This window comes from Myotis yumanensis, unplaced genomic scaffold (genome assembly GCF_028538775.1).
Source record: "Myotis yumanensis isolate MYYU_CA2020_CCGP unplaced genomic scaffold, mMyoYum1.0.hap1 SCAF_12, whole genome shotgun sequence".
NCBI classification, from domain to species: Eukaryota; Metazoa; Chordata; class Mammalia; order Chiroptera; family Vespertilionidae; genus Myotis; species Myotis yumanensis.
Window position 1 is genome coordinate 6,769,543 of NW_027223763.1, and position 25,481 is coordinate 6,795,023.

At 51.3% G+C, this 25,481-nt stretch overlaps 1 protein-coding gene across 5 annotated transcripts in view; it reads right to left on the reverse strand.

The window, feature by feature from the left end:
- Positions 1 to 25,481, reverse strand: part of MVB12B (multivesicular body subunit 12B) — a 155,255-nt gene that overhangs the window by 87,826 nt on the left and 41,948 nt on the right. For 4 of the 5 annotated variants that reach the window (XM_070430654.1, XM_070430657.1, XM_070430655.1 and 1 more), the window contains 3 exons: positions 25,164 to 25,260; positions 17,489 to 17,618; positions 15,370 to 15,492 (listed from right to left, as the gene is read on the reverse strand). In XM_070430654.1, coding sequence (XP_070286755.1) covers positions 15,370 to 15,492; positions 17,489 to 17,618; positions 25,164 to 25,260 — 350 coding nt within the window. The remainder of the gene's footprint in view (positions 1 to 15,369; positions 15,493 to 17,488; positions 17,619 to 25,163; positions 25,261 to 25,481) is intronic. The other variant, XM_070430658.1, reaches the window with a different exon arrangement.

Genomic DNA, 25,481 nt, shown 5'->3' on the forward strand with positions numbered 1-25,481 from the left:
AAAATGAATCATTTGCCGCTAAAAGGGCCTGACCAGCACCCCCTCAAAGACCCCAGAGCCAGGATTCCCGCTCCAGGTCCCCTGGCTTCCACACTGAGATTCTGAGGTAGGATTCAGATCTCTAAAGACCCAGAGATGGAGAAAATCTTGCAAATTTTTTCTTATAACTTGGTTCCACTAAAACAGAAATGCTATGATTTTAAAAAATATATGTTTTTATTGATTTAAGAGAGGTAGGGAGAGGGAGACAGAAACATCAATGATGAGAGAGAGTCACCAATCAGCTGCCTCCCGCATGCCCCACACTGGGGATCGAGCCCGCAACCCGGGCATGTGCCCTGACCGGGAATCGAACCCTGACCTCCTGGTTCATAGGTCAATGCTCAACCTCTGAGCCACACCGGCCGGGCCAGAAATGCTGTGATTTTCATGATTCTAGGCCCTAAAATATTTTTAGGTGTGGCTTTCTTTATGTTCCCTTATTGATTTTGGAGCCAACCTCAGAGAAAAATCTCCGTGTGCAAAGTTTACTATCATTTCTCATGATCTGATGAAACATTGTTTTTGTTTTGTAATGATACCAGGAAAATCAAGTGAGGTTTTGCAAAACATAAAACAGACCTATTTCCTCTACAATTATATTCCTAAAGTTCTATGCCCAGACCCGAAACTTAATTCCAAATACACCCAACGAAACAATGCCCTTCCCGGGGAGACGGAGCCTGGTGTCGGCAGGCACACAGGCGGCTCTGGTTAGACGCTGTGCTCCTGCTATAAGCCAAGCACCGTGTTTGGCACAGATACTTTAAAAAACCAAATGATAAGTGTATATTACTAAGAGAAAGAAGCCAGCTGAAAGGCTGTATGATTCCAACTATATGACCTTCTGGAAAAGGCAAAACTATAGAGACAGTGAAAAGATCAGTGGTTGCCAGAGGGGGTTGCGGGAGAAGAGGAAGAGGCAGTACACAGAGGGTTTTAGGGCCGTGAAATGCTCTGTATGACGCTATAATGGCAGTCGTATGTCGTTACACATTTGTCCAAACCCACAGAATGTGCAGCACCAATGTGAGCCCTGAGGTAAACTATGGGCTTTGGGTGATTATGACATGTCAATGCAGGTTCATTCTTGAGTAAAAAAAAAAAAAAAGTACCATCTGGTGAGTGACGTTGATAATGGGGTTGGAGGCATATGCAAAATCTCTGTACCTTCCGCTCAATTTTGATATAAACCTAAAACTTCTCTAAAAGAATAAAACATGAAAACAAAAATAAAAAAACAACAAAACTAAAAAAAAAAAAAGAAATAAAAAACAAAACACCAAGTGAGACCCATAGCTTTCCCCCTTTAGGAAATTAAATTGAAACATACACAAATCCCTAAATTAGGAAGTAAAAAGCTCTAAATGTCGGAAGATATGCAAATAAAGGGCTATAGGTTATATGCTTTCATTTTAAAACAAAAGGAGCACATCTACTGAGCACCGACCACGCACAGACACTGCACCAGGCCCTGAGAAGTGTCCAGAGACACGGCAGCCGGCTCCCCCGCCAGAAGGAGAGAGCACAGTGTGGCAGGAAACCCTGAGCACTAACAGGAACGCCGGAGTCCACACAGACCCAAGCGCTGCAACAAAGTAAGACACGGGCATGGAGGCTTGGGAGTCAGCAATGCAAGAGAACTTCTGACTCGGAAGGTCAAGGTCAGGAGTGGCTTTCTGCAGGACGAGGTGGGGGGAGGGGGCTGAAGGCCCTGCCCCTGGAGCCACCTGGGACTATGACAGCGACCACTCACTGAGCACCTGCACTATTCCTCACGCTTCACACTCACCTCTAACCTTCCCAACCCAGCAGGTAAGCTTTATTCTACAGACGGGGGAAAGGAGGTTCGGAGAGGGTAGGAAACGTGCCCACGGTCACACGGCGAAGGAGACGGGCCGCGCAGGACGTGGGCGTACGCGTCTGCCCCCATGCCATGCTCCGCGGCGAGGCGGCGCCAGCACGAAGGAAGCACAAACGCAGACTCGCTCACTTTCCATTCGAGCAACCCACTTGCCAGGGTCAGTATCACTTCAAACTGCCAACCGGGCTGTGTAATGAGTTTTCCTCCTGGGCAACACAGACGCACGCACCCCCAAACACACCGCTCCGCACGGACCAGGAAGAAAAGCTGCCCCAGGAAGACGGAGGAAATCACAATTCCAAACTCCCCGAGTTCCTCCACGCGGAGCTTTAAAGTATGTGCAGCTCGACAGCATATGGCAAATCAATTACTAGTTTAAATCTTAAAACACAGGCATGGCAAGTGTGGTGCAGACATAATCAAGAGCAACGGTTGGGTTTAGATTACAGTGAGCCACTAGAGTTTCGAATACAATAAATCATCATTCCAGGCAATGGGAAGCCATATTGACACTTATTCCTAATTTGAATATTTAATTAGGGTGAAGTTCTTCATCAAATTATCGCAGAACTGGGAGAAAGCCTGGAAGACTTACACAATTACTATCTTAACCCCTTACCAGCTGCTCACCGTGAGCACAGATTCTTGCCCCCGCTCTGCAGGGGAGAACGCCTGCGCCCACAGGCTGACCTGTGGCACTCAGAGTGCTGGTGACTGACGCTACCGCCCGAGCAGAAAGGAGCCAATGGTGGGAACAGCAAGGCCTGAGGGCGTGGGCTGCCTGTGCCGGGACTCAGCTCCGGAAGGAACTCTGGGCAGAAAGCATATGCGCGAGCGCCCACTGTGAGCCTGGAGGGGCACTTCCATATATTCCCCCACTTAGTTCTCACGACAACCCTGCAAAGAAGATGTTCTCATCCCCATTTTACAGAAGAGGAAACTGAGGCCCAGAGGAGTGAAGAAACTCGCCCCAGGTCACAGGGACGGTGTCGTCAAGGTGGCCGAGTCACTCATCTCACACACGCACCCCTTGTGCTCACCAAAAATAATGACAGCGAGAGCACTTAAAGTCAACAAAAATGTACTCAAAGCTGTATTGTGGATATTCGGCATTGCACAAATAAATTGGATGGGGGACAACCAAAACCCAGGCCTCCTCAGCCAGCACCCTAAAATTTAACGCTTGGATTAAAAACGCACCCTGCACTGCCCATGTAGTGGAGTCACAGGGTGCTGTGGGGTGAGGAGAGGCAGCGGCTCCAGGTCCAGCCTGGTCCAGCCCCCTTGGCACAGACGCCGTCCACACCCTCGCAGAGGCGGGCACCGTGGGAACACCGCTGGTGTCCAAGGGGAGGGGAACGTCGGTAACAGGACAAGAAAGTGTGAATTTATTTTTCTCTTCTCCAAATGGTAACAGCTCGACAATAGCATTTATAACTATCAGTTTAGACAAGAGATTAACATTGCCTTAAAGTCCTCTTTTTCACTATATGAAAACTTTTACTGACATTTCATAGACACCATGTGATTCTGCATGACCAAGAACAACACACTTCCCCTCGCAGTCTCCTCCAGGGCCCCCAGGACAGGACCAAGGCTGACTGCACGCTGCACTTGGAAATGGTAGGTCTGGAGATCCCCAGACCCCACTGAGAAGCTCACGATGAGGGACATGCTGATCGTTCCAGATTAGCAAATTTCTCTTAAAAGCTCGAGATGGGTTCAATTACCCTCTTTTGGAAATTGTGGAGGCTCCATTTGCGATGGCCACTTTGAGCAGGAAGCTGATCTCGGGACAGAGGAATGAGCGGCCCACGCTGCCCTGGGCTCGGCCCCCGCCACCCCGCCAGGCTGGCAGCGGGGGGGGGGCCCAGCATCCGTCAGCCCTGCTCCAAGCCTGCTCCTTGCGGGAGCAAATGGCGTCGGGAACTTTGAAACTTTCCTTTGTATATTGCATTAATCCATAGAAGAAAATCTCTTTTAATGAGGAGTGATGTAGTTACAAACTCTCCAGAGCCATAATTAGAGCAAACTAATTGAAGTTGTGTTTTGACACACTTTCCAAATTCACGGGTGCCGGGTGACATATTCACAACACTGCCGCCGCACAGCCATGGCGACGACAAAATCATTAGGCTAATAACACTTATTTGCATTCTTATCATGCCGGCAGCTCTCCCTTAAATACTGTTTCTACTATTGCTCCTTTGCTGTAAGTTTCCACGGGAAGATATTAACAGTAATTATTAGTACTTTAGTGGAATTTTAATGTTAAAGAATAACAACGTGCATTAACAGATACACTGAGTGCCGATTCCTTTTCTTAACCGCCGTTGGAAGGTTTGGGGGTTCTTCCGCAGCCCCCGAGCCTGACGGTGATGACAGGGCACCGGCTTCACTTCGGACACGGCTCCGAGCCCACGCCCAGTGGAAACTGAAGTCAGGGTTTCTGAACCATTTTGTCTCAAATGTTTGACAAGAAAAAACTTTCCTTTCTTGAAGCACATTAAAATGAAACAGTTAAGGAGAAATTTTTTCCAAGCAGTTAAAAAAAATCAACAATTTACAGCACGGTCCTTGGTAATAACACTAATGAATTCCAGGAGGACGTGCTTTAGCCACTCGGTCGCTGCCCCTCGGTGATTAAAGACAGACTTGGAGCAACTGGCACGCGAGAAAGGCGGGTGGGGGCGGGGCGGTCGGCTCTGTCCCCGTGGAGGCCCCGTTTGCCACCAACAAGGCCAATTTTTTGGATGCTTAACTCAGACACTCACACACAGAAAGGAAGACTCGACAGTGCTAAATAATGGTTATTAATGACTCCCTCCTCTAAACTGACAAATCACATCTGAAACTGAGGATGGAAGAGGTATGAAGAGTGAACAGAACCTGACAGGATGCCAGCGGGCAGAGTGCTCCGCTTCCTCTGCGTGGGAGAGGGGCAGGGCCCTGGGAGACAGTCCAGGCCAAGGGTGTGACCACGGCCACCCACCCCAGGCGCTGGCTCCAGCAGGTCGCGCATGCGGTGGCCACGGGCAGTGACATCGCTCTGGTCTCACCCCAGGGTGGAGCGTGTAAATGCCAGGTGCACAGGACGGCGGCCGGGCCAGCCCCGCTATGCCTCTCCCCGAGTGTGGCCATCAGACCTCTGCCCAGGTCCCCCACTGGAGTCTCAGGGTTGGGCCCGACGGTCACTCTGATTCTGGGCTTCTATAAGGATCTTGGGATCAAGAAAAACAACCATGTCATGTCCCACTCATAACTCAGGAGAAAATGGGGCACACGACTGCCCTGTCTTAACTAACATGTTGAATTTGAACCATTCACATTTCAGAATGGATGTCTACTCTCAATGGGGAAAACCTGAGTGAGTGAGGAAAACGCTTCCTTAGAAAAACGCCCAGGACTGTCCTCCTTTGAAGCTTGGAGTTTTCGGTTCTTTAAATTACCATCCTTGTACCAATCTGCTATTTTTCAAGTCACTGATTACTAAAGAAAAAAAAAAGAGGAAACGGAGCTTCATAGCTGCAGCAGCTCCGAATCATGGCATTTATTCACCACGTTTCAGTTTTATTACACTGAACCCTGCGATGCCCAGACACCTACCTCCCATATAAAAGAAATGAAGAAAAAAGCCCGTCTGGGGCCGCGGGCACCGCACGTCCACTCCAGATGATCGGGTCTAATCTTATAAACTGAAATATTTAAAGAGTCTCTAAATCTCACTGACCCTACTTTTAAAAACAAGGAACATATGGACACAGCTAGCTTTTCATCTTCTTCCAGCCTTCTAAAATATCCCCTTTCTGAACTCCAAGAGGAGTGAGGCTGCCAAACTCAGATTCATAAAAGGCCGTGAGCGTGAGAGCACAGGGCAGGCGGTGAATGGCCCACAGAAAACACCAGACCGTAACAAAGAACCTCCGGCAACGTTCGCCCCCTCCTTGCCCAGTCCCCAAAATCGGGGGAAGACAATGTGCTGAGCAAAGTACAAAAATGACTAATGGGGGGGATGTTGGCCACGGTCTGGAACAGTTTGTGGCCACGTCTGGTGCCCGGCGGTGCCCACTGGGTGCAGTGCACTCTGAGGCAGAGAGTCCCCAGATTCAGGGAGCCTTGAGGCTCCTGGAAGGCGGGGAGATGCAATGGTGGGACCTGGGTTCCAATCCTGCCTCCTCTAATCCTAACGCTCTGCCCTTGGGTAAGTCAGTCTCCGCCTCTGCAAGCTTCAGTCTCCTCCCTTGTTAAGAGGAGGACCTGTGACTCACCTCACAGCATGGTTATGAAGATTAAAACAACACACACCAAATGTTTGCATGGTGCCTGACACAAGATGCTCAAAAAGTTGTAGCTGAAATAATAATGATGATAACTGTGTTTATTCTCATAATAATAATTAGTATTATTATTCAACTGGAAATGAAACACCTGCTGCTCAAGTTCAATGCTGCCCTCCCCGTGGGCAGAAGCCCACCCCAAATCAATCAGAAGGGCCTTAGAAAAATTACTGCAAGCAAAGGATTTTGTTAAATATCCAATAATTGAAACCCTGTCTTGAAATAGAACGGCAAGTGGGGGGGGGGGGGGTAGTAAAGTCCCGGGGAATATTGCTTTTTTTTTTTTTTTTTTTTTTTTTTTACCCATTTTTACTTTGTTTGGCAGCTAAATTCACACCGAGAGACGAGGTGAAATATTCCACAGACTAGCTGCCTGCAAATAGACTGTCAGCCTCCACTCTGATAAAAGGCAAAATGTGCGCCTCTAAATGCTCCGGCTCACAAAACCGACCCTGAAGTGACCTGACAAATGTGTCCTGACACACGGAGAACTATTCTCATAGCCTGAGGAAGGCCTTTCTCCACGCCCCGGGCTCAGCCCCACTGCACACGCGCTCCGGCGCACGGAGAACCAGCCGGGAGGAAGCCAGTCCACGTCTGCAGCCCTGTTCTCAGGACGAGGAGGCACACGTCACCACCAGAGCCACCACGGAAAACCACGGACAGCCACAGACATTACAGAGAGGACACACTCACAGGCAGCAAGTGCCTGGCCAGAACTGGAGGTGCGAGGGGGGCCGAGAAGGCCAGCTCCGGGGGGCGCTGCACAGACCAATAGTCCGTTCTTCCTTAAACAGAAGCTCTGGCTTCCCAAGAAGCCACAGGAAACACTGATATAAAAAGTGTATCGCTCAGCCTGAGCTCACCATTCCTGTCTAACAAAACCAAACTGCATTCCGGTAAAAATCACGCCTTCAACAGTCTTGTGACTCCACCACTAAGTGTGATCCTGTGACAGCGCTGGAAAGAGACTCAGAGAGCCTTCCTCTGTAGGTCTCTGCTCACCACTCTGCTGATCACCAGGATAAATCCAACGGCTGTAACCTCGCTTCATCAAGGACTCGGGAGCCATCCAAGGGCCCGAGGACCCAACGCCGGGACCCTGGTGCGCAGGCCTGTGCCTATTCCCTCGGTCACCATCCAAACCTCAAGGGGACTGGACCCTGGCCGGCGTTTGCTTGTCTCCCAAAAGGTGGGGACGCAGACAGGGAATCAGATGAGCTCCCCACCCCCACGGGCACGCGCTGAGCAGTCCTGTCTCCCAGTTGCTGGGCAGGAGCCCGGGGACGCCACGTGTGAAGACGGCTGGACACGCACTGGAGTGGCTGCACCCACCACCGGCCCCCTGATGAAGTGATTCACAACCAGGGACGACCAGCAACCGAAAGCATCAGGGCGCAGGGCCAGTGTGTAACCCCAAGGGACTCACCTGCCTGCGTTCAGATCCCACCTCAACACTCAGCTGTGTGACCCCGGGAAAGGCATTCGACCTCCTTGACCCCCGTTTCCTCGTCTCAGAACAGAGGTGATGACAGTACCGGGCCCACAGCGCTGTATGGGGGTTCAGTGAGGTATTGTTCATAAAGCACCTGGAACAGGCCTGACACCGAAGAAGACCAAGTCAGTCTGCTGATGGGATGGAAGAACAAGTGGAAGGAGCGATGTATAAATACTAGTATGTGAGACCTCGTCTTACGTATCTAAGCCAGCGTACTGTATATGTTTAATGAATGTTTTCAGGCCACACATTCCTCCCTGAGCACTCGCTGTGAGCATCCAATGAGACGACAGTTGAAGAAAGTACTGCTGAGTTTGGAGGCACAGGGATGCGGTGCTACCATCGCTGTTCTTTCAGTGCCAGCCTTTCCCGAGGCTTTAAAGCAGCGGTTCTCCACCTGTGGGTCGTGACCCCTTTGGCGGTCGAAGGACCCTTTCACAGGGGTCGCCTAAGACCATCCTGCAGATCAGATATTTACATTATGACTCATAACAGTAGCAACATTACAGTTATGAAGTAGCAACGAAAATAATTTTATGGTTGGGTCACAACACGAGGACTGTATTTAAAGGGCCAGAAGGTTGAGAACCACTGCTTTAAGGGGAGGAAGGAGCATGAGAGTCCCTGTCATCACTAAGCCCGCCAGTGTAGCCGCGAGACCAAGCACAGGCAGGCAGCGAGACTGGCACGGGAAGGCCACGCTGTGCCCGGCGACGGCAGGAGAGGAAGGGGAAGCGTGAGAGCGTGGGCTTCCCAGACGAGGCGAGGGCACCCCAGGTGTGGAGCGGACAGGCCAGGCTCGGCACGCAGGAGGGCAGGTGCGGCAGAGGCGAGGCACCGCACTGGCCGGAGCGGAGAGGCTTCCGGAAGGAGGATGCCGTGCTCAGGAGCCGAGAGGAGACTCCCCGTTAACGGGAGTCGATGTGGGAGACACGTCAGACAACAGGAAGCCAGTGAAGGTTCCACACAGAATGAGAGCGTGTGCGTGTTTGAAAAGCCCACCAGGATGGCAGGAGACCTGGGACTTTAGGGTTACGGGCAGAGTCCACATGGGCCGTTCATTGACACCTGAGCCCCTGGAAGCCCCACCCTCGAGGGTCCTCTGTGAGACACCCCGGCTGTCGGTACTTTCGCCTGGAGTCGGTGGGAGGTAGCACTTCAGAGAGAGGACAGGTCACATGCACAATGCCCGCCTGTGTCCCTGTGCAAAAACAAAGGAAAGAAAAAATCTGCAAGAGGAGTCTCATCGAGGAAGAATGTGAAAATGTGTGTCCCTCTTCGGTTAAACAAAGCAATAAACGTGTGTGTGGTTTCTTTGTGAAGGAAAAGGAGGGCTAATTATTCCAAGTGAAGCCAGACACGGCTATGCCTGGACAAGCCCTGCAGATGTCAAGGTTCGCAGGCCACCGCTGACGGGACGAGGGCAGAGCCCTTCCCCCAGCTCACCTGCCCCAAACCGTCTCTTGCTGCCCTGAAAATGCAGCAAAAGCCCAAGTCATGGTGTGTTTACTGTTAGGAAAACAAATCCCTAGATCAGTCCTTGGCGTTGCCTTCTAATCTGTCCCCGATGCGGGACACACACCTTCTCACACACGATGAACCTCATATCAGAGCACAGCTTCAGCTCTAACATGTCCTCCCCTCCAGTCCTCGGGGCTGAGCCTCCTCCTGTGAAACCTATGAAGAGGAGACCCTGCTGGGCCTTCTCAAAGGCAGGCACGGCGAAGCCTGGACAAGCCCTGCAGATGGTCAAGGTTCGCCAAACCCCCTGCCACTCGGGTCGGGTGGCAAATACCTGGACAGGAAGAGGAGGACACGGCCCCCTGATCTGCGCCATTCGGGGCCTCTCGTTCAAGTCCTGCAGCAGCAGCAGGTGAGGTGTCACCTGTGGTACAAAGAGCATCTTATCACGGCCACTGACAACGGGCAGCCTGAGGATTTGGGGCTGTCAGCGTGGACAACAGGACGCCCGCCGTGAGCTAAGGCTCTGCCTGTCACTGGCTTACTCGGCAGGTGGGTCAAGAGGCATCGTAGGGAGGTGGGTCAGCGAGGCTGGACACACAGCAGCTCATGGGCTCTGACAATGGGCCGACGGGGACAGGCCTGGGTGCATGGCCTGAATTCAGATCACCGCGGCCTGGTTCTCTCTCCTTCAGGAGGAGCCATTAACCTTTCAGAAGACAGCCCTGGGGTGGGAATGACGGAACGGTTTTTGAGGTCAGCAAGGATCTATGTTCTCAAAACCTGACATCGACATGCAAAAGTTGTGACTGAACCCGGGTGTCCCTGAGAGGAAGAGTAAGTGCATGTGACAGATCCTCTGCAATCAAAATGCCCCATTTCCCAGAGTACCTGTCACAGATTGATAACATCCACGCAAAAAGTTAAGTACAATTATGTCTGTCACTAGGAAACATACTTCGGCACCGGTGACTGACATCTCGCTGGGAGCTGACAAATCACCAGGAGATGGTGAACAGCTCAGGGGCGCCACGCACCCTCTGCAGGGAGCTCCCTGGCCGGCCCCTGGGAGAGGCCCCGGGGCGCCGCGCAGGTACAGGCTGCTCTGTGGCTCTGGGCGGGAGGGTGGCACTTTCTCCAGGGGAGGGACAGTGCCAGGAGGTCACAGGCTCTGCCCACGGCCTGAGGTCTGTGTGGAGCAGGATGGACAAGCCTCAGCGCCCCAGGCCGGCGGGAAGGGCGGAATGGAGCTACTGGAACCACATTCTCCACATTCTCCAGGACACCCCGAGCCCAACAACAACATAAACATGAGGTGTCCTGAGAATTCCAGCGCTCGAGTCCGGACTGCATATTTCAGATGGACTCGGAAAAGGACAAGCTCACGGGTGCCAAGGCTGGGACGGCCGTGGTGAGGGTCAGGCAGTCACTCTGCGGTCATCTGACACCGGCTCTGGGACCTCAGAAGGTGACGGCTACAAGTCGGGTGAGCAGACCTCAGGGACAGACACCTACTGCTCGGCACCCTCCCCGCCCAAGGAGCTCCGGGGGCCCCTTGGCAAGGTGTGTGGGGCCCTAACATGGTCTCCTGAGCCTGAACTTCTGAGCGTGGGGGCAGGGAATATGACATCGCGTAACATCTGAGGAATCCACAGGCTGACTGATGCCAGCAGCTGGGAACTCACCCCCCTGAAGTCAGCTTCTCCGAGGCCAAGCAGTTTTTACTTTGGGGAGGTTTTCTTTGCTCATTTTTAAAATGTTAAGCCCAGATCTACCGCCTTCTAACTTCCTGATCTAATTTTGCCTCTGGGGCTTTCAATGACCCCCCCACCTGGAAACACCACTGACATCTCCTCCATGTTTAAACCTCCTTCGCAACGACCATGCAAACCCCCGCAGCCAGCTGCCGTGTCTCCACCAGGTATGAGCGCAGCGAGGCCTCACACTCGGGCAGTGCTGGAGGCGGCGGCCTTCCCGAGGTGTGCGTGCAGGTGATGTGACCCTCCCAGTAGAGGCAGAGGCGTGGGGCAGTGCCTAACGGACGTGCCCGCTGCGCACACCAGGCTGCACTCCACACACCCAGGCGCACGCCCGGTCGTTCACACCGCTGCTAAGCCAGGTCTCCTCAGAGGTCCGTGCGTGCCTGCCCGTCACCTCTCATCTCCTGGCCGCGGGGCTCCGGCCGAGGAGCGAGTGGTGGAGGATCGGCTCTGTCACTCAGAACTTCAGCTCCCCAACAACTCTGTGTCATCTGCACATTTGATCCACAGGCTTCTGAGGTATGATCAAGCCACTGGCTCTGCACCAGGGCCAAGCTGGGAGGACACAGACCGTCCCCTCACCCACACCCCAGGGCGACGGGGACTCCTTCACGGTGAATGCACCCGCCTCCCAGAACGTCTCCACACCTTGGTGGCGGCAGCGGCGGAACCTTCTCTCCCCAGCAGAATCGCGGGTGAGACCCCGTGCGTGAGAGGAGTGGAGGGCTGACCTGGTTGAAGCTGGCAGGTGCACCCCCATCTGCACCAGCCCCCAGGCAGTGGCACAGAAGAGAATTGGAAGGCCTGCACAGGCAGACTTGCAGAGCTCAGGCCTGCCCAGAAGAGAAGGGGCGGTGTCTGGGCCTCAGCCCACGGGGGTGGGGTGGGAGTGGGGGGGGCTGATGCCCAGAGCGGAAACAGAGGCTCCGAGCTCCTGGGAGAGGCAGCATCACCTTCTCCATTTGGAAGCTCAGAAACGTGTGCGGAGATGTGTGAGAGAGTCGCTGACTGAGGAAGAGCAGCTCTGCCAAGACCGAATCCCGCTTTTGCCACAAACGTCACCAAACACTGCGTCCAACTCAGCGGATACAGCCAGGGGGCAGCCTCCGTCTCCAGTCTCCCGCAGGCCCACCGTGAAAGGACAGCACGGTCTCCGGCCCAGGACTGGCACTGTCCGTAGTCACAGGAAGGACGCGGGCAGAAAGCACCCGTCCTGGGTAGCCCCTGCCTCCGGAGCGAGAAGGCAGCTCTGCTGTGACCACGAGGCCCTCAGGTGATGACCCCCTCTTCCTGGAGAGGTCCACCAACTGCCCCTTTTGTCTGAATTAAGCTGGAGATCAGAGCTCACCAAGAAACGGCAGGGAATTCTTTTCAATATGAGTGACAACATAAGAAATAGGGGTAGAGCAACACGATTTTAACTTTTGAGACGAAGCCTGGAGCTCAAGAAAGCAATGAGGCCTGCTCCTGGCCCTGCTCCCTCGTTCCCTTCCAGGCCCCACAAGGGATTTGCTGGGGAAACGGCCCAAAGCCCAATGCTCAGGAACCAGCCGGCCAGGCCTCCGCGCCGCCGCTGCCTCCACGTTTGGCCGGTAGAGGGCGCTGCATCACCACACTCTCACTCCAGCCTAGGCTTTGCAACCTGATCCTTGGTTCACACAAAGACCAGGCTTGAGGGAGTTGTTCGTATGCTTGTGGTTCAATACTACAGGAGTAAGAAGCAGCAAAACACAAACCTGCTATGACATGATATCACCTATGTAAAAAGTGCACAGAGAAATGACAATGATGCACCTTTGCTCACGGAAATGGGGTTTCTGTGTGTTCATTATTTTCTGTATTCTGCCAATTTTCAACAAGTCTGTCTTACTCTCACAATCAGAAAATCCCCAGGATTGCTCAGGGGCTCGGGAGTTTTTGGGGGGAGGGAGGCGGTGGATGAGAGCAGCACGAGGTCCTAGGCTGATGGAGAAGCATTTCTGCAAAACTGAGTACTTGCCTGGACCTGCGCTGAGCGCTGGGAAATCCCGGCCCTGGACACAGCCCTGCCTTGAGGAGTTCGCAACATGAACACAGCACAGAGTGAACACTTAACAGCCGAGAGGAGCTCAGAACAGAAAGCCAAGACCCAGGCCCAGCCCCTGGTGTTCAGGGAAGGCTTCCTGGGAGAGGGGGCATGGAGCTGATATCACAGGTGTCACATGAGCAAAGGCGCAGACGCAGGAAACAGGAAGGAAACAGGAAGGGAAGAGGCTGCCAGGTCAGCGTAAGGTCTGAGGCTTAGGGAGGGGAGAGCAGAAGCTGCCAGATTCCTCTGCTGGGAGATTAGAGAGACCTGAAGCCTCAAGGGATAAATTAACACACTCATCTGTTCATCAACCTCCAATGGAAAACTTGAGTAAGTGATCAGCATTTCATCTTTAAAAATTATCAAAGACGCTGGATAAGAAAACAACACAGAAACCAAAGGCACAGAAGCCCTATGACTCGGGAGGCTCGGCAGGTACGCAGGCGCCTGTAAACCATCGCCCAGCGGCAGCGGAGAGCTGGGAGAGACAGTGGTTTTGACTGGGAAGCACTACTGTAACATTCAATTATCCTACTGGCTGACTTAACTCAGCCAAATTAGAATACATTTTATATTGACTATTTTGACATTTGTTTTATTTGGCAAGTAAAACAAAACTGATCCAATTTCCTTACACCCACTGTAAACCATAAACTATACAACAAGAGGTTATAAAATATATAAGCCTTATAAACACCACCTGCAGTTCCGCCCAGTGCCACCCGGGTGTCTCGGGCCCTCTCACCTCAGTGGCCAGCGACGTGCTCCACCACTGACCGGCAGCCTTCTGTGGAGACCGGGCCTCCTGCTTTAACTCCCTGGGAGAAGCAGCACTTTCTTTACCCAACAGAAAGGTAAACCCTGCCCTGAGGTTGTGCCCGTTTCTAGGTCCTTCCAAGCCATATGATGTCAACAGGGAGCAGCTGTAACTACCCCAGGGATGAGCCTAAATGAACCCGCCCACAGGTGATGGGCCTGAGCTGCCCCTGAGCACAGGTGACCATGGTGATTGCACCTCTGACCTGCCCTGCGTAGTGAGCAAGCGCTGAACTAAGCTGCATTAGCCTCGAGCTTCTAACCCAGGGGTGGGGAACCTTTCTTCTGCCAAGGGCCACTGGATATTTACAACATCATTCGAAGGCCATAACAATTATCAACTTAAAAGTAGCCTGCTATATTTGGGCAAACATTTAATTCATTAACTCACCCCTAATGCCTTGGCAGGGCCAGACCAAACGATTTCGAGGGCCTTATATGGCCCATGGCTGGACGTTCCCCACCCCTGTCCTAAACCAAACAGACACACTCAGCTGCTCCACCTGCCCTCTGGTACTCATTCGCTCTCTGTGTCTTTTCCCATCGAAGTAAACTGGAAAACCGCTTCTGAAGTCTCAGGCGGTTCCAGGGCTGGTTAAGCTGAAGGACCACTCTTGGCTGTGGGTCTGTCAGGAGAAAGCCCAGACTGTCTTTATGGAGGATGAGCTGAAGGACGGAGCCCTCGGAGCTGCTGGCTTCTTCCGAGAGGCGGATGGATGCTCAGAGACCAGTGCAGCCCCGCCACCCCTGCACCTCCTCTAGATCCATCCTCATTTATGTTACATCAATCCCCAATGACACCGCCCTGCCAAACCTTTCTTGTTTTATTTACTTTTGTAATCCCCGTCTCAAACTTAATCCATCATCACTGTTTGTTGTTCCTTGTCCTCAAATAATTTCCTCCTAGTGATGCGAGGTTTCTTTAGTGACAGGATTCCTTTCCCACCCGCGTCCTGCAGAAAGTGGAGACCGTGTCCACCTCGATTCCGACTGAAATCGGCTGCAGAGCGCCCAGGTTCCTCTCCGGAATTTCTTTGTGGAAGCAGTGATTAAAACTAACATCTCCTGAAAAACTTCTCACTATTCTCTCAAACTCAAACTGCTCATGTTTTAGTTCTACTCATTGGGAAAAGGAACAATGTGAAAATGAACACAATTACTTACCAACCCTCCTGGGTTTCAAATGAGTGGCTGGCCCAGGCAGAGAAGGAACTGCAACTTCTTCCAGCCGGGCTCCAGCCCCGGGGCTGCAGGCCCTGCCTGCATGCAGCCGCCACCCCTGCAAGCTGCATGCTCTGCTACTTTAGGGGCCTCAGAATGTGTGCAGGACAGAATACACAATGGCCTTTACATTCAAGCAATGCAAAGATTTCTAATTGGATTTTAAAACATCCTCCAAAGGTAGACTGCTTCTGCACGATTTCAGCAGATACTGAGTGGAGGGGTTCTGAAACATGTGCCCTGGAACCCAAGACCACGTGACTGTCACATGCATCGCAGCACGAGATGCCAGGACCAGGCCTCACCTGGGAAGGCTGGGGGCTGGGGTGGAAGCAGCTGACGACTGGGAAGGTGTTGTGGGTTGAGATGAGTCATGGTTCCTTGGAACTCTGCCCATTCGATACCAGATCCCCATGCTGTTCAGTTCCCTTTAGGAGAAAAGAGAAAACTTCATGGTGCAGTTTAGCACAAAGCATTGACCTGAGCGACAAGGCAAACCAACTCCTTTAAAAGAATCACAGCCTCAAACACCAGGAACTGTTGTCCACAGACTGGTCACATCACCCCCTTGGCCCTGGGTGTCACAGTCCAGAGCTGGCCTTCCTGCCTTCCTACTGCACTTTCCTTGGTTCTCAGTCTTTAAATTTTTTTTAATTTTGTCATTTAATTGTGGGTGTTTACACGACAATCCACTTCAAGCCCCACTTCTAGTTCAGTGATACCGGCTCCCCTCACACTTCAAGCAAATACCACACCTCGCCTGTCACCCAGCCTGTGCCAGGCCCATGGGCAAAGGCCCAGCTTTCAGGGGAAAGAGGAGGGTCTGGATTAAATGAACAAAAAGAGAAACAGAACATGACCCAGATCCAGGAGGCGATCTCAAAAGCTAATAGGAGAACTTATCCGTGGGGCCCCATGGGGTCCAGCGAGATGCCTGCAGAGCCAGCCAGGAAAGGGGCACGCGGCCGAGGGCCGAAAACCATCACCACACCGATGAACGGGAAATCCTGGGTCTCCGGTGACTGAGTACAATGAACACCTATTGTCTTTAGGACACCCAGCATCCATTCACTCCCCAGTCTGACTTTTTAAATCCCCTCTGCATCTGGGGGCAGCCACCCCTCATTGTTGGTCCCTTAGTTCCAATGGCTCAGGCCTGGGAGAGAGAACGACATTTCCCAGGCAGCAGTGACAGGGTCAGGGTGCACAGGGCCCCAGGGCGTCCATCAAGACCAATGAGACTGAGTTCTAGAACTTCTGTTTGAATGATCAGGAACAGACTTGCTCTTTGCCTCGGGGCTTGAACCTGGAGGAATAGTAGGTGAACCAAGCGGGCCACCATTCCCCCACTGGGGAGAACATGTCTAGGGATGGGGTCCCCTGGAATCAGAGCCAGGAGGAGAGAGGGAGAAACTAGGTCCTAATGACGTTCTCCGAGCACCTGCTTCGGGCCACCCTGAGCCAGCCTGGCCCTGAGCTCGGCTGTGACAGCAGCCAGCCAACAAGTGCCTTCTTTTGCTTACGCCAGCCTGGGCTGGGTTCCCTCTCACCCACAGTCAAAAGAGCCCAGAGTGAAATCCTGAGATTCCTTGTACTTGGTGCTTATGAAGTGGCTTCAGAGCCAGGCCCGTGTCAATACTGAGGCCACCGGTGAACCAGCCCTCTGCTCGTCGGGGAAGACGAATGTGCAGCCAGAAAACTGCACAAGGAATTATCACGTGGTCATGAAATAGCATGTTTTTCCTGACTCAGAACCCCCCACTGGCATCTGTGCACTGGGAGATAATCCACACCACGATCATGTCCCACGAGGTCCTGGTGGCCGCTCCCCTCACCGACTCCCCCTCGTCGCCCAGCCAGCCACGCTGCTCCCGGACATGCCACGCCCGTTCGCACGGGCGTCCCCTCCTCTGTCAGAGGCCCTGCCTCTCACACTCTGCAGGGCGGCTTCTTCTTACGCTGGAGGTCTCTGCTCAAGCCTCCCCACCTGACCCCCTCGCTGAAGGAGCTGCTGGTTCACTGCAGTGTCTCATTTTTGTTGCTCCCTAAAATGATATCATCATTAATGTCCTGTTTGTTGCTCACCTCTCCTGTCAGAACACAACTCTGAGAGCAGACTCTTCGTTTGCCTCAGTCGCCACCTGCCAGGGTCTCTGCCATGGAACGAAGGTGCCGTGAACTCAGTGGGCGAATAAACTGCTGAGAGCCGAGGCTCAGGGGTCCCTAAGGGGAGAACCCCTGGGCTTGGGGCACCTGGAAAGCCCGCAGAGCGTCAAGGATTAACACCAGGACAAGGCCAAGGAAGGCCCTGAGAGCGGCGAGGGGCACGAGCTGAGGCGCGGGGGGTGGACAGCGTGGTGGTCTGGGCCGGCTGCAGCTCGCACAGGGAGAGGAGGTGAGAGAGACCTGGCTATGGAGACTCACCCAATGAACGTGTACTGCGGGGGCGCCTGCTTGGTCCGGCCCATGATCCGGATGTCACAGATCGCCGCCTCCGTGGAATCCCGGGGGATGAATTTAATGCACAGCCTCTTCTTTCTAAAAGCCACTTCCTCTGCAGTAAAGAACAACAAGGAAAGGTGTGAGTCTCTATACCAGCGGTTCTCAACCTGTGGGTCGCGACCCCTTTGGGGGTCGAACGACCCTTTCACAGGGGTCGCCTAAGACCATCGGAAAACACATATATAATTACATATTGTTTTTGTGATTAGTCACTATGCTTTAATTATGTTCAATTTGTAACAATGAAATTGGGGGTCACCACGACATGAGGAACTGTGTTAAAGGGTTGCGGCATTAGGAAGGTTGAGAACCACTGTTCTATAAGGAGCATCAGGTCTCCCGTAACGTTCCCTTTCTGGTGGCAGAAGGGGCTGGTCCTCCAAGCGCCCAACAGGAGGGCTGGCCCTGCGCCTCCTGCCCTCCCCGGGCCCACAGCGGGCAGCCGGGTGTGCGGGCCGGAGCGCAGCCTTTCCCCGCGGAGAGGGCCTCCTGGGGCGCGTCACCTCTGCAAGGAGATGCCGTACTTGCTCACTGCGGCAGCCTTCACACAGGCACACAGATACCTGCGCGTGAACACACGTTATTACACGGACTGTTTTCATTTTTCCTTTTCATTGTAGAAATTTTCAAACATTCCCCGAAGTGCATGACCCCACATGTTCCTGTCATCTAGTTTCAACGCTGCTCCCAGTGGACAGGCTGGTTTCATCCCACATGGCCTGGCTGGAGGATTTAAGATGAATCCCTAACACCGTGTCTTGTCACCTGTCGATAGCTCAGTAGGCATCTGGGGCAGACAATCTTTTTTAACACAGTCACCATGCCATGATCATCCTTAAGAAAATGAACAACAATTCCTAATATCATCCAATAAATAGTCTGTGTTCAAGTTCCCTTCATTATCTCAAGAATGTCATTTCTCTGCTGGCTTGTCTGACCGTGGCTGTCAGGTCTCTCAAGTCCCTTTTAGTCTGTTTCAGCCTCTCCCCCTCCCTGTCTTTGGGGCGCTGGTGCTGGAGAAACTGGGTCACTCCCCTGTACCTATGAACTGGCAGCTACAGCTAAAGGCCCAGAAGAGGCAAGTTAGGGTTCTTTAGGCAAGAACACTTCCCTGGTGGTGCAGGTACAGCTCGCCCCCTCGGCTTCTGAGGGTGTCAGCCTGTCCCCCGTGATGAAGTCCCCAGCAGCCACTCTCTGAGTGTTCGCCTCCCCTGACGACTGCTGCTTAGATCCATCATTTCATTAAAGCAGCGGTTCTCAACCTGTGGGTCGCCAACCTGTGGGTCGCGACCCCTTTGGGGGTTGAACGACCCTTTCACAGGGGTCACCTAAGACCATCGGAAAACACATATATAATTACATATTGTTTTTGTGATTAATCACTATGCTTTAATTATGTTCAATTTGTAACCATGAAAATACATCCTGCATATCAGATATTTACATTACGACTCATAACAGTAGCAAAATTAGAGTTATGAAGTAGCAACGAAAATAATTTTATGGTTGGGGCTCACCACCACATGAGGAACTGTATTAAAGGGTCGCGGCATTAGGAAGGTTGAGAACCACTGCATTAAAGGTTTCAAAGTGGCGATTTTCTAAATCTGTTATCCTTCCCCATTTTTAGCTGGAATCCTTCTATATAAAAAAATAACTTTTCTTCAACTACTTGGTCTCTCTGGAATATGTTGTTTAGGAAAACAAGATAAATACGTGAATCTTTATCGAGTCTTCGTGACGAGTCTGTGCCCTCGCAGCCCCCGCCCCCGCGGTGGCCAGCCAGGTGTTTGCTGGCTCATCTGTGGTTTTTAAACACGAGTTTCAATTAACTGCGTCACTCAGACATGAGTCAGACAGATCTGGGTTGAAACCCCACCTCCGCCACTTCCCAACACCATGACTGTAATCTCTCCGAGCTCTGCCGCCCGCGCCCCCCCCCCGCCCCCCCCCCTCCCGTAAAAGGGAGCGAATGAAACCCCACCCGGAGGGTGGCGGGTGGATGAAATGGGGTGGGACAGGCTTCCCTTAGCCCCGTGCCTGGCACGCGCACGAGTTCCATAAGGTACAGCCATGAACGTTCTTATCGTCATCAAGGAAGCCTCCAGCACACGGTTTAAGTCAGGGCTCAGCACTGACTTTCAAGACCTTTCCGTTCGGGTCAGGAAATAGGCATCAGTCAGGCAGCAGCATGAGGAGGGCAGGGCAGGCCTGTGGCCGTCTCGACTTTACCAAGGATCAGAGGTGCTGGGTGCTGTGTTGTTGTTTGCGGGGTGGGGGGGTAAGAGCCAGATGGAACTCAGAAACTCTGTGGGTTCTCTTCCTTGGTGAGGACACCGAGGGCTGGATGGGACCTACAACCGAGAGTAACAAGGCCCTGATTCCAGACCCCAACAGCAGCCCCGCACCGCGGAAGACCCCGCGCACGCGCGCAGGTGAGAATGCAGGTATTTCACTTGCTCTTGCCGCGCTGCTCTCTGCTCCCTTCCTCCCTCTACAGCATGGAGCCACTAATTACACACGCTTCAGCGGGCCTGGTTTTAAGTAAATATATTATGCAGAGTCAATAGAAATGTGTTCAGTCATGCTAATGAACACAGAAAGGACACAGCACTTTACTAAAACAAACAGCCTTCCAGTGTCTAAGTACTATGTGGATTGCAACAAACTGTATTTTAAATTGATTACAGGAGTCTCCTCCTTTCGGCTGACTTTGTAAAATCAGGGCCTTACATGCACCCAAACTACACCTGTCCCCTGGTAAAGTCTCCAGGAAATGGCCGTGTGACCCGAAATGAAGAGGCTACCCAGATCCCACCCGCCTTGTGAGATAAGACACCTGGTGGAGAGGCCTGGACAACCTCAGACAGTCCACGGCACAGCAACTGTGCCCTCGTCACAGGGAGAGGCTGCCCGCCCCGGATCTCGGCCCAGGCTCACCCCATAGCAGCCACACCGTGGCCCAGGCAGGCCCCCACCCTGGGCTTCCTCGCTGAACTGGTTCAACCAGAGGAAAGTGCAGAATGGGAAATCCCTTGTGGCTCTGCAGTATCAACATAAAGACACTGTAAGTCAATTAGTTGTCAAAAATGAGCACCAATTCTAAAACGAAGAAAAGCGGGGGGGGGGGGGGGGAGTGGAAAATTAACGCAAGTCTACAGGCAATTTTAGTTCTCAAGCGGAGAAGCCATTTAGGAATAAGCAAAGGTAGCAAGCACACAGTTGTGAAATGTTCAGTCTTGCTAATAAATAACGAGATGAAAATTCAATAAAATTGGGCTAGCAAAACTAAGTAAAAAATTTAAAGCCTATGCTGGCAGGTCTGTGGAGAACAGGTACAAACCTGTGTCACTACTGACACGTGAATAGGTATTTCTGGAAGTTACTTTGGCAACAGAGAGTAATAACGCTTATCTTTATTGAGCCCATCCTCCGAGCATGGCACTGTGTGCAATGGGTACCTTAGGCCAGCGGTCGCCAACCTTTCGGAACTCACGGACCACCAGTGGTCCGAGGACCACCGGTTGGCAACCGCTGCCTCAGGCAATTCAAAGACGAATTAAACACGGATCTTGCCCTCAAAGGAAGAGATAAGTAGCAAAGACATGAAGAAAACACATACATGGCTAAAATGCAGCTAGAAACATTATTATGAGGTAGATAAAATCCCCCCTCCCCATTTTACAGATGAGGAAACTGAGGCCCAGGAGGGTGAAGTCCTGTAGTTGTAAGTGCAAAACCAGACTCAATATCAGGCGACTCGACTCCACAGCCCGAGTTCTTCACAGGCCACGCTGCACTTCGTCCTCGTGGAGGTAACGATGGGAATTCACAGGCAGAGTCACACCCTTCGGCTTCCCACATGGACTCGCACGGCTTACTCCCCTCCTGCCCTGCAGTGAGTGTGTGCACTAAGAAGGCAGACGGGGACCTGGCCTCCGACTGGTTAGCCCTGGCTCGGTGTGTGCTAACGCCGTTTCTTGTTGCCATGCGCAGGTCACCCACTAGACTAGGTCCTTGTGGAAAGGGCCGTATCTCCGTCACCTTCACATCCCGAAGCCTGCAGTGCCACAGGCACCCACCAATCTTTGCTGACTGTGGAGAGGAGAGAGCTTGCTTCATACTGGTGTGTAGGGACCAGAGACTGCCTGAAGCAGGTGGGAGGACTTTGGCTCAGCCAGAAAGATCTGGGGTGTGGGCATTCTGAGTTGAGGGAAGAGGCATTTCAGGCAAGGAAAACAGTAGCGAATATGTAGTCAGCAAAGAAAGGAGCCTGCAGAGCGCACAGCACGTGGCTCGGTTTGGGTGAAGTAGAGGGTGTCTGAATATGAGGAACACCTTGTGGAGGAAGGCTGGGCAGACCACAGAGGCCGAGGACCCAGCAGGCTCAAGTACTTGGGAACCTATCACAAGGAAATCCTTCAAAATCTGTACACGCCCAAACTGACCTACAGACTCAACATCATTCCTATCAAAATCCCAGCTGGCTTCTTTGCAGAAACCGACAAATCCTAAAATTTATATGAAAATTCCAGGGACCCAGAATAGTCAGATCATCTTGAAAAAGAAGAACAAAGTTGGAGGACTCATAGTTTCAAAACCTGCTACAAAGCTACAGTAATCAATCACGACTGGCATAAGGAAAGACATATAGATCGATGGAAGAACTCAGGGTCCAGAAACAAACTCGCGCAGTTATGGTCAACTGACGTTTAACAAGGACGCCGAGACAAGCCAGGGGAGGAAAGAACGGTTATTCAACTGGAAATTCACATGCACAAGAATGAAGTTGGACCCCTATCTCACACCATTCACAAAAATTAACTCAAAATTGATTGAAGACATAAATGTAAGAGTTAAAACTATAAATCTCTTAGGAGAAAACATAGGCATGAATCTTGGTGACCTTGATTTAGGCAATGATTTCTTGGGTATGTTACCAAAAGCATAAGCCAAAAATAAAAAAGGTAAATGGATTCCATCAAAATAAAAAACTTTTTGAAGGACAACAAGAAAGTGGGGGGAAAAAAACCCCACAAAATGGGAGAAAATATTGCAAACCATATAATAAAGTACTTACATCTAGAATATGGTTAAACCCTGAAAAACCCAGGGGATAGGGGCACCAATCCCCCACATAATAAAAAATCCGGGTATAACTTTTGACTCCTCCAAAATATAACTACTAATAGCTTACTGTTGACTGGAAGCCTTGCCAATAACATATACGGTCAATTAATACATATTTTGTATGTTATATGTATTGTACACTGTATCCTTACAATAAAGTAAGCTAGAGAAAAGAAAATGTTAAGAAAATATGGTTACAGTATTTACTGGAAAAAAAAATCTGGGTATAACTGGACCCACCCAGTCCAAACCCATGTTGTTCAAGGGTCAACTGTATATTAAAATATTCTTACAACTCAGTTAAACAAAGACAAGCCACTTTAAAATGGCAAAGGATCAGAAGAGACCTTTCTCCAGAGAAGACACACCCACGGCCAACAAGCACATGCAAAGATGCCCAGCATCATTAACTAACAGGGAAACACACACTGAAACCACACCGAGAGACCCCTTCTACCCACTGAGACAGCTGGAATCAAGGACAGCGACACGTGCTGGGGAAGCTGTGCCGAAGCCGGACCCGCGCGCACTGCTGGTGGGAAGGGAAGACAGTGCTGCTCCTTCAGAAACAGTGTGGCGGTTCCTCAGAAAGTTAAATACAGAGTTAGAATAGGACCAGCCATTCCATGCCTAGTAGACACCTAAGAGAAATGAAAACATGTGTCCACACAAAAACCTGTACATGAATGCTCATAGCAGCACTATTCACAACAGCCAAAAGCAGAAACCGCCCAAACATCCATCAATTGGATGGATATGCAAAATGTAGTATATCCATATAAATGGCAGATTACTTGGTGATAAAAAGGAATGAGGTACTGATGGATGCTGCAACATGGAGGAACCTTGAAAACATGCTCAGGAAAAGGAGCCGATCACGAAAGACCACATACTGCACGATTCCACTTACATGAAATGTCCTGAACAGGCACATCTACAGAGCAGGTGGGTGCCTGCCTGGGGCTAGTGCGGGTGCAAAGGTGAGGGGTGGAGAGAAGCGGAGAGTGACTGCTGATGGGGCTGGGGTTCTTGGGGAGGGGATGAAATATTCTAAAACTGATGGCAATGCTTGCAAACTCTGTGAATATACTAAAAACCTCTAAACTGTATACTTTAATGGGTAAACTGTATGGTGTGTGAACGACTGGCATATCCAATAAAGCTGTTACCAAACCCCCCGATACATAAATATATAAAACCTTTTTGTAAAAAGTGCTTAAACACATGCTTTTGCAGAGTGGCACTGTGGTTAGAAGTGTGGCTGGTGTCAGACTCGTGTGTGTTCCAGTTACTCCCCACTCCGAGGGGCGCGACCTTGGGTAAATTCTTTAACCCCTAAGCAGTTACTGAGTCTCACTTATCGCAGATGTGAACTGGGTTCAATAATATCCATTTCCAAAGAGAGGTCTCTGAAGATTCAATGATATCAGGTATGTAGAGCATTTATCACAGGGTTTAGCATACAGAAAATACATACTAAATATCAGCTATTATAATTATTAACTAATGCATATAATTACAAGCAAGTAATAGCAAAATGTCCAAAAGCGAGGAGACTATTAAGAAAATGAAAATATGCTACGCAGTGGTTGTCTTTGTTTAACTGAGTTGTAAGAATATTTTAATATACAGTTGGCCTCTGCAGATATGAAAAGTCTGGTCTACATGAAATGCTAGTAAAAACCCAGCAAAAATAGTGGGTCCCAATGGGGCTAAATATGGAAAACTCAAATATGTATGACGCAGAATGAGACACAGAACTTCACAGAGAAATCACGTGTCATAAAGAAAGGAGTCCCTGTGTTCATTTTTATTTTACTGCTTCACGGTGTGGGCATCCTAAAGTTAGTTGGTAAGAGTAATTAAAAATAAAACAAGTTATTTCACATCAAAATGAGGCGACTCAAATACACCGAGGTTTCCCGGCGCTGCATGACAGCTCATGTGCATGACGGGCCCTGAAGAAGCTTCTGACGTGTCAGTGACTGTCTGCTCAGTTCTGCTCAGCGCTCACACGGAATCCTGTGTCCTCTGACGGGCAGTCTTCCTGGCTCTGACCTTTCTCGTGAGCTCCCAGAGCCCCAAATGGGGACAGTAGTGCACTTGTATTCCCTGGGCATCTTCTGATTTTTCCCTTTTGAACCTGGGTCTTTGCCAAGCTTGGCTTCAGCAGTGCAGAGGATGCACTGAGGACGAACTACCACCCGCCTCTCCATCCATTCCTGAGCGACCAGCTCAGCAGGAAGCCCACTCTGGGGGAAAAGGACATTCGGCCCACTTACAGGGTGCTAACCGGAACACTACAAACTCCTGGGAGAACTGAGTCAGACACGAGTTTATTCATGGGCAAGCAGTAGGGACTCCTAAAATATTATTTCCAAAGAAAAATGCACACAAAAAATATCTAAAAATAGACCTGGTGGAAGGAAACTGGCATTGCGATGAGCGGTACGAAAGGGTGACTCACGTGTGTCCACCGTCTCCTGGATCGGGATGAAGCCCACAGGCAGAGTGTCCTTGATGTCAATGAGCTTCATGTCCACCAACACGTTCCCTAAATGACTCTTGGGAGGAAAGAGGAGAGAGACAGACGATTAATCCAAACACTCCTGTGGTGGGTTTGGTGTTTTGGCTTCGAGATGCATATTTACACCATGGCTCCTGCAGCTTCGAGACAGCAGGTTAGTTAGGGTGGGTGCCGCTTACTGTTCCCCAGCAGTCACACGGGGACTCAGTGGCCCGGGAAGGAGTTTCATCTGCAGAACCTCAAAGGCACTCACTCAGA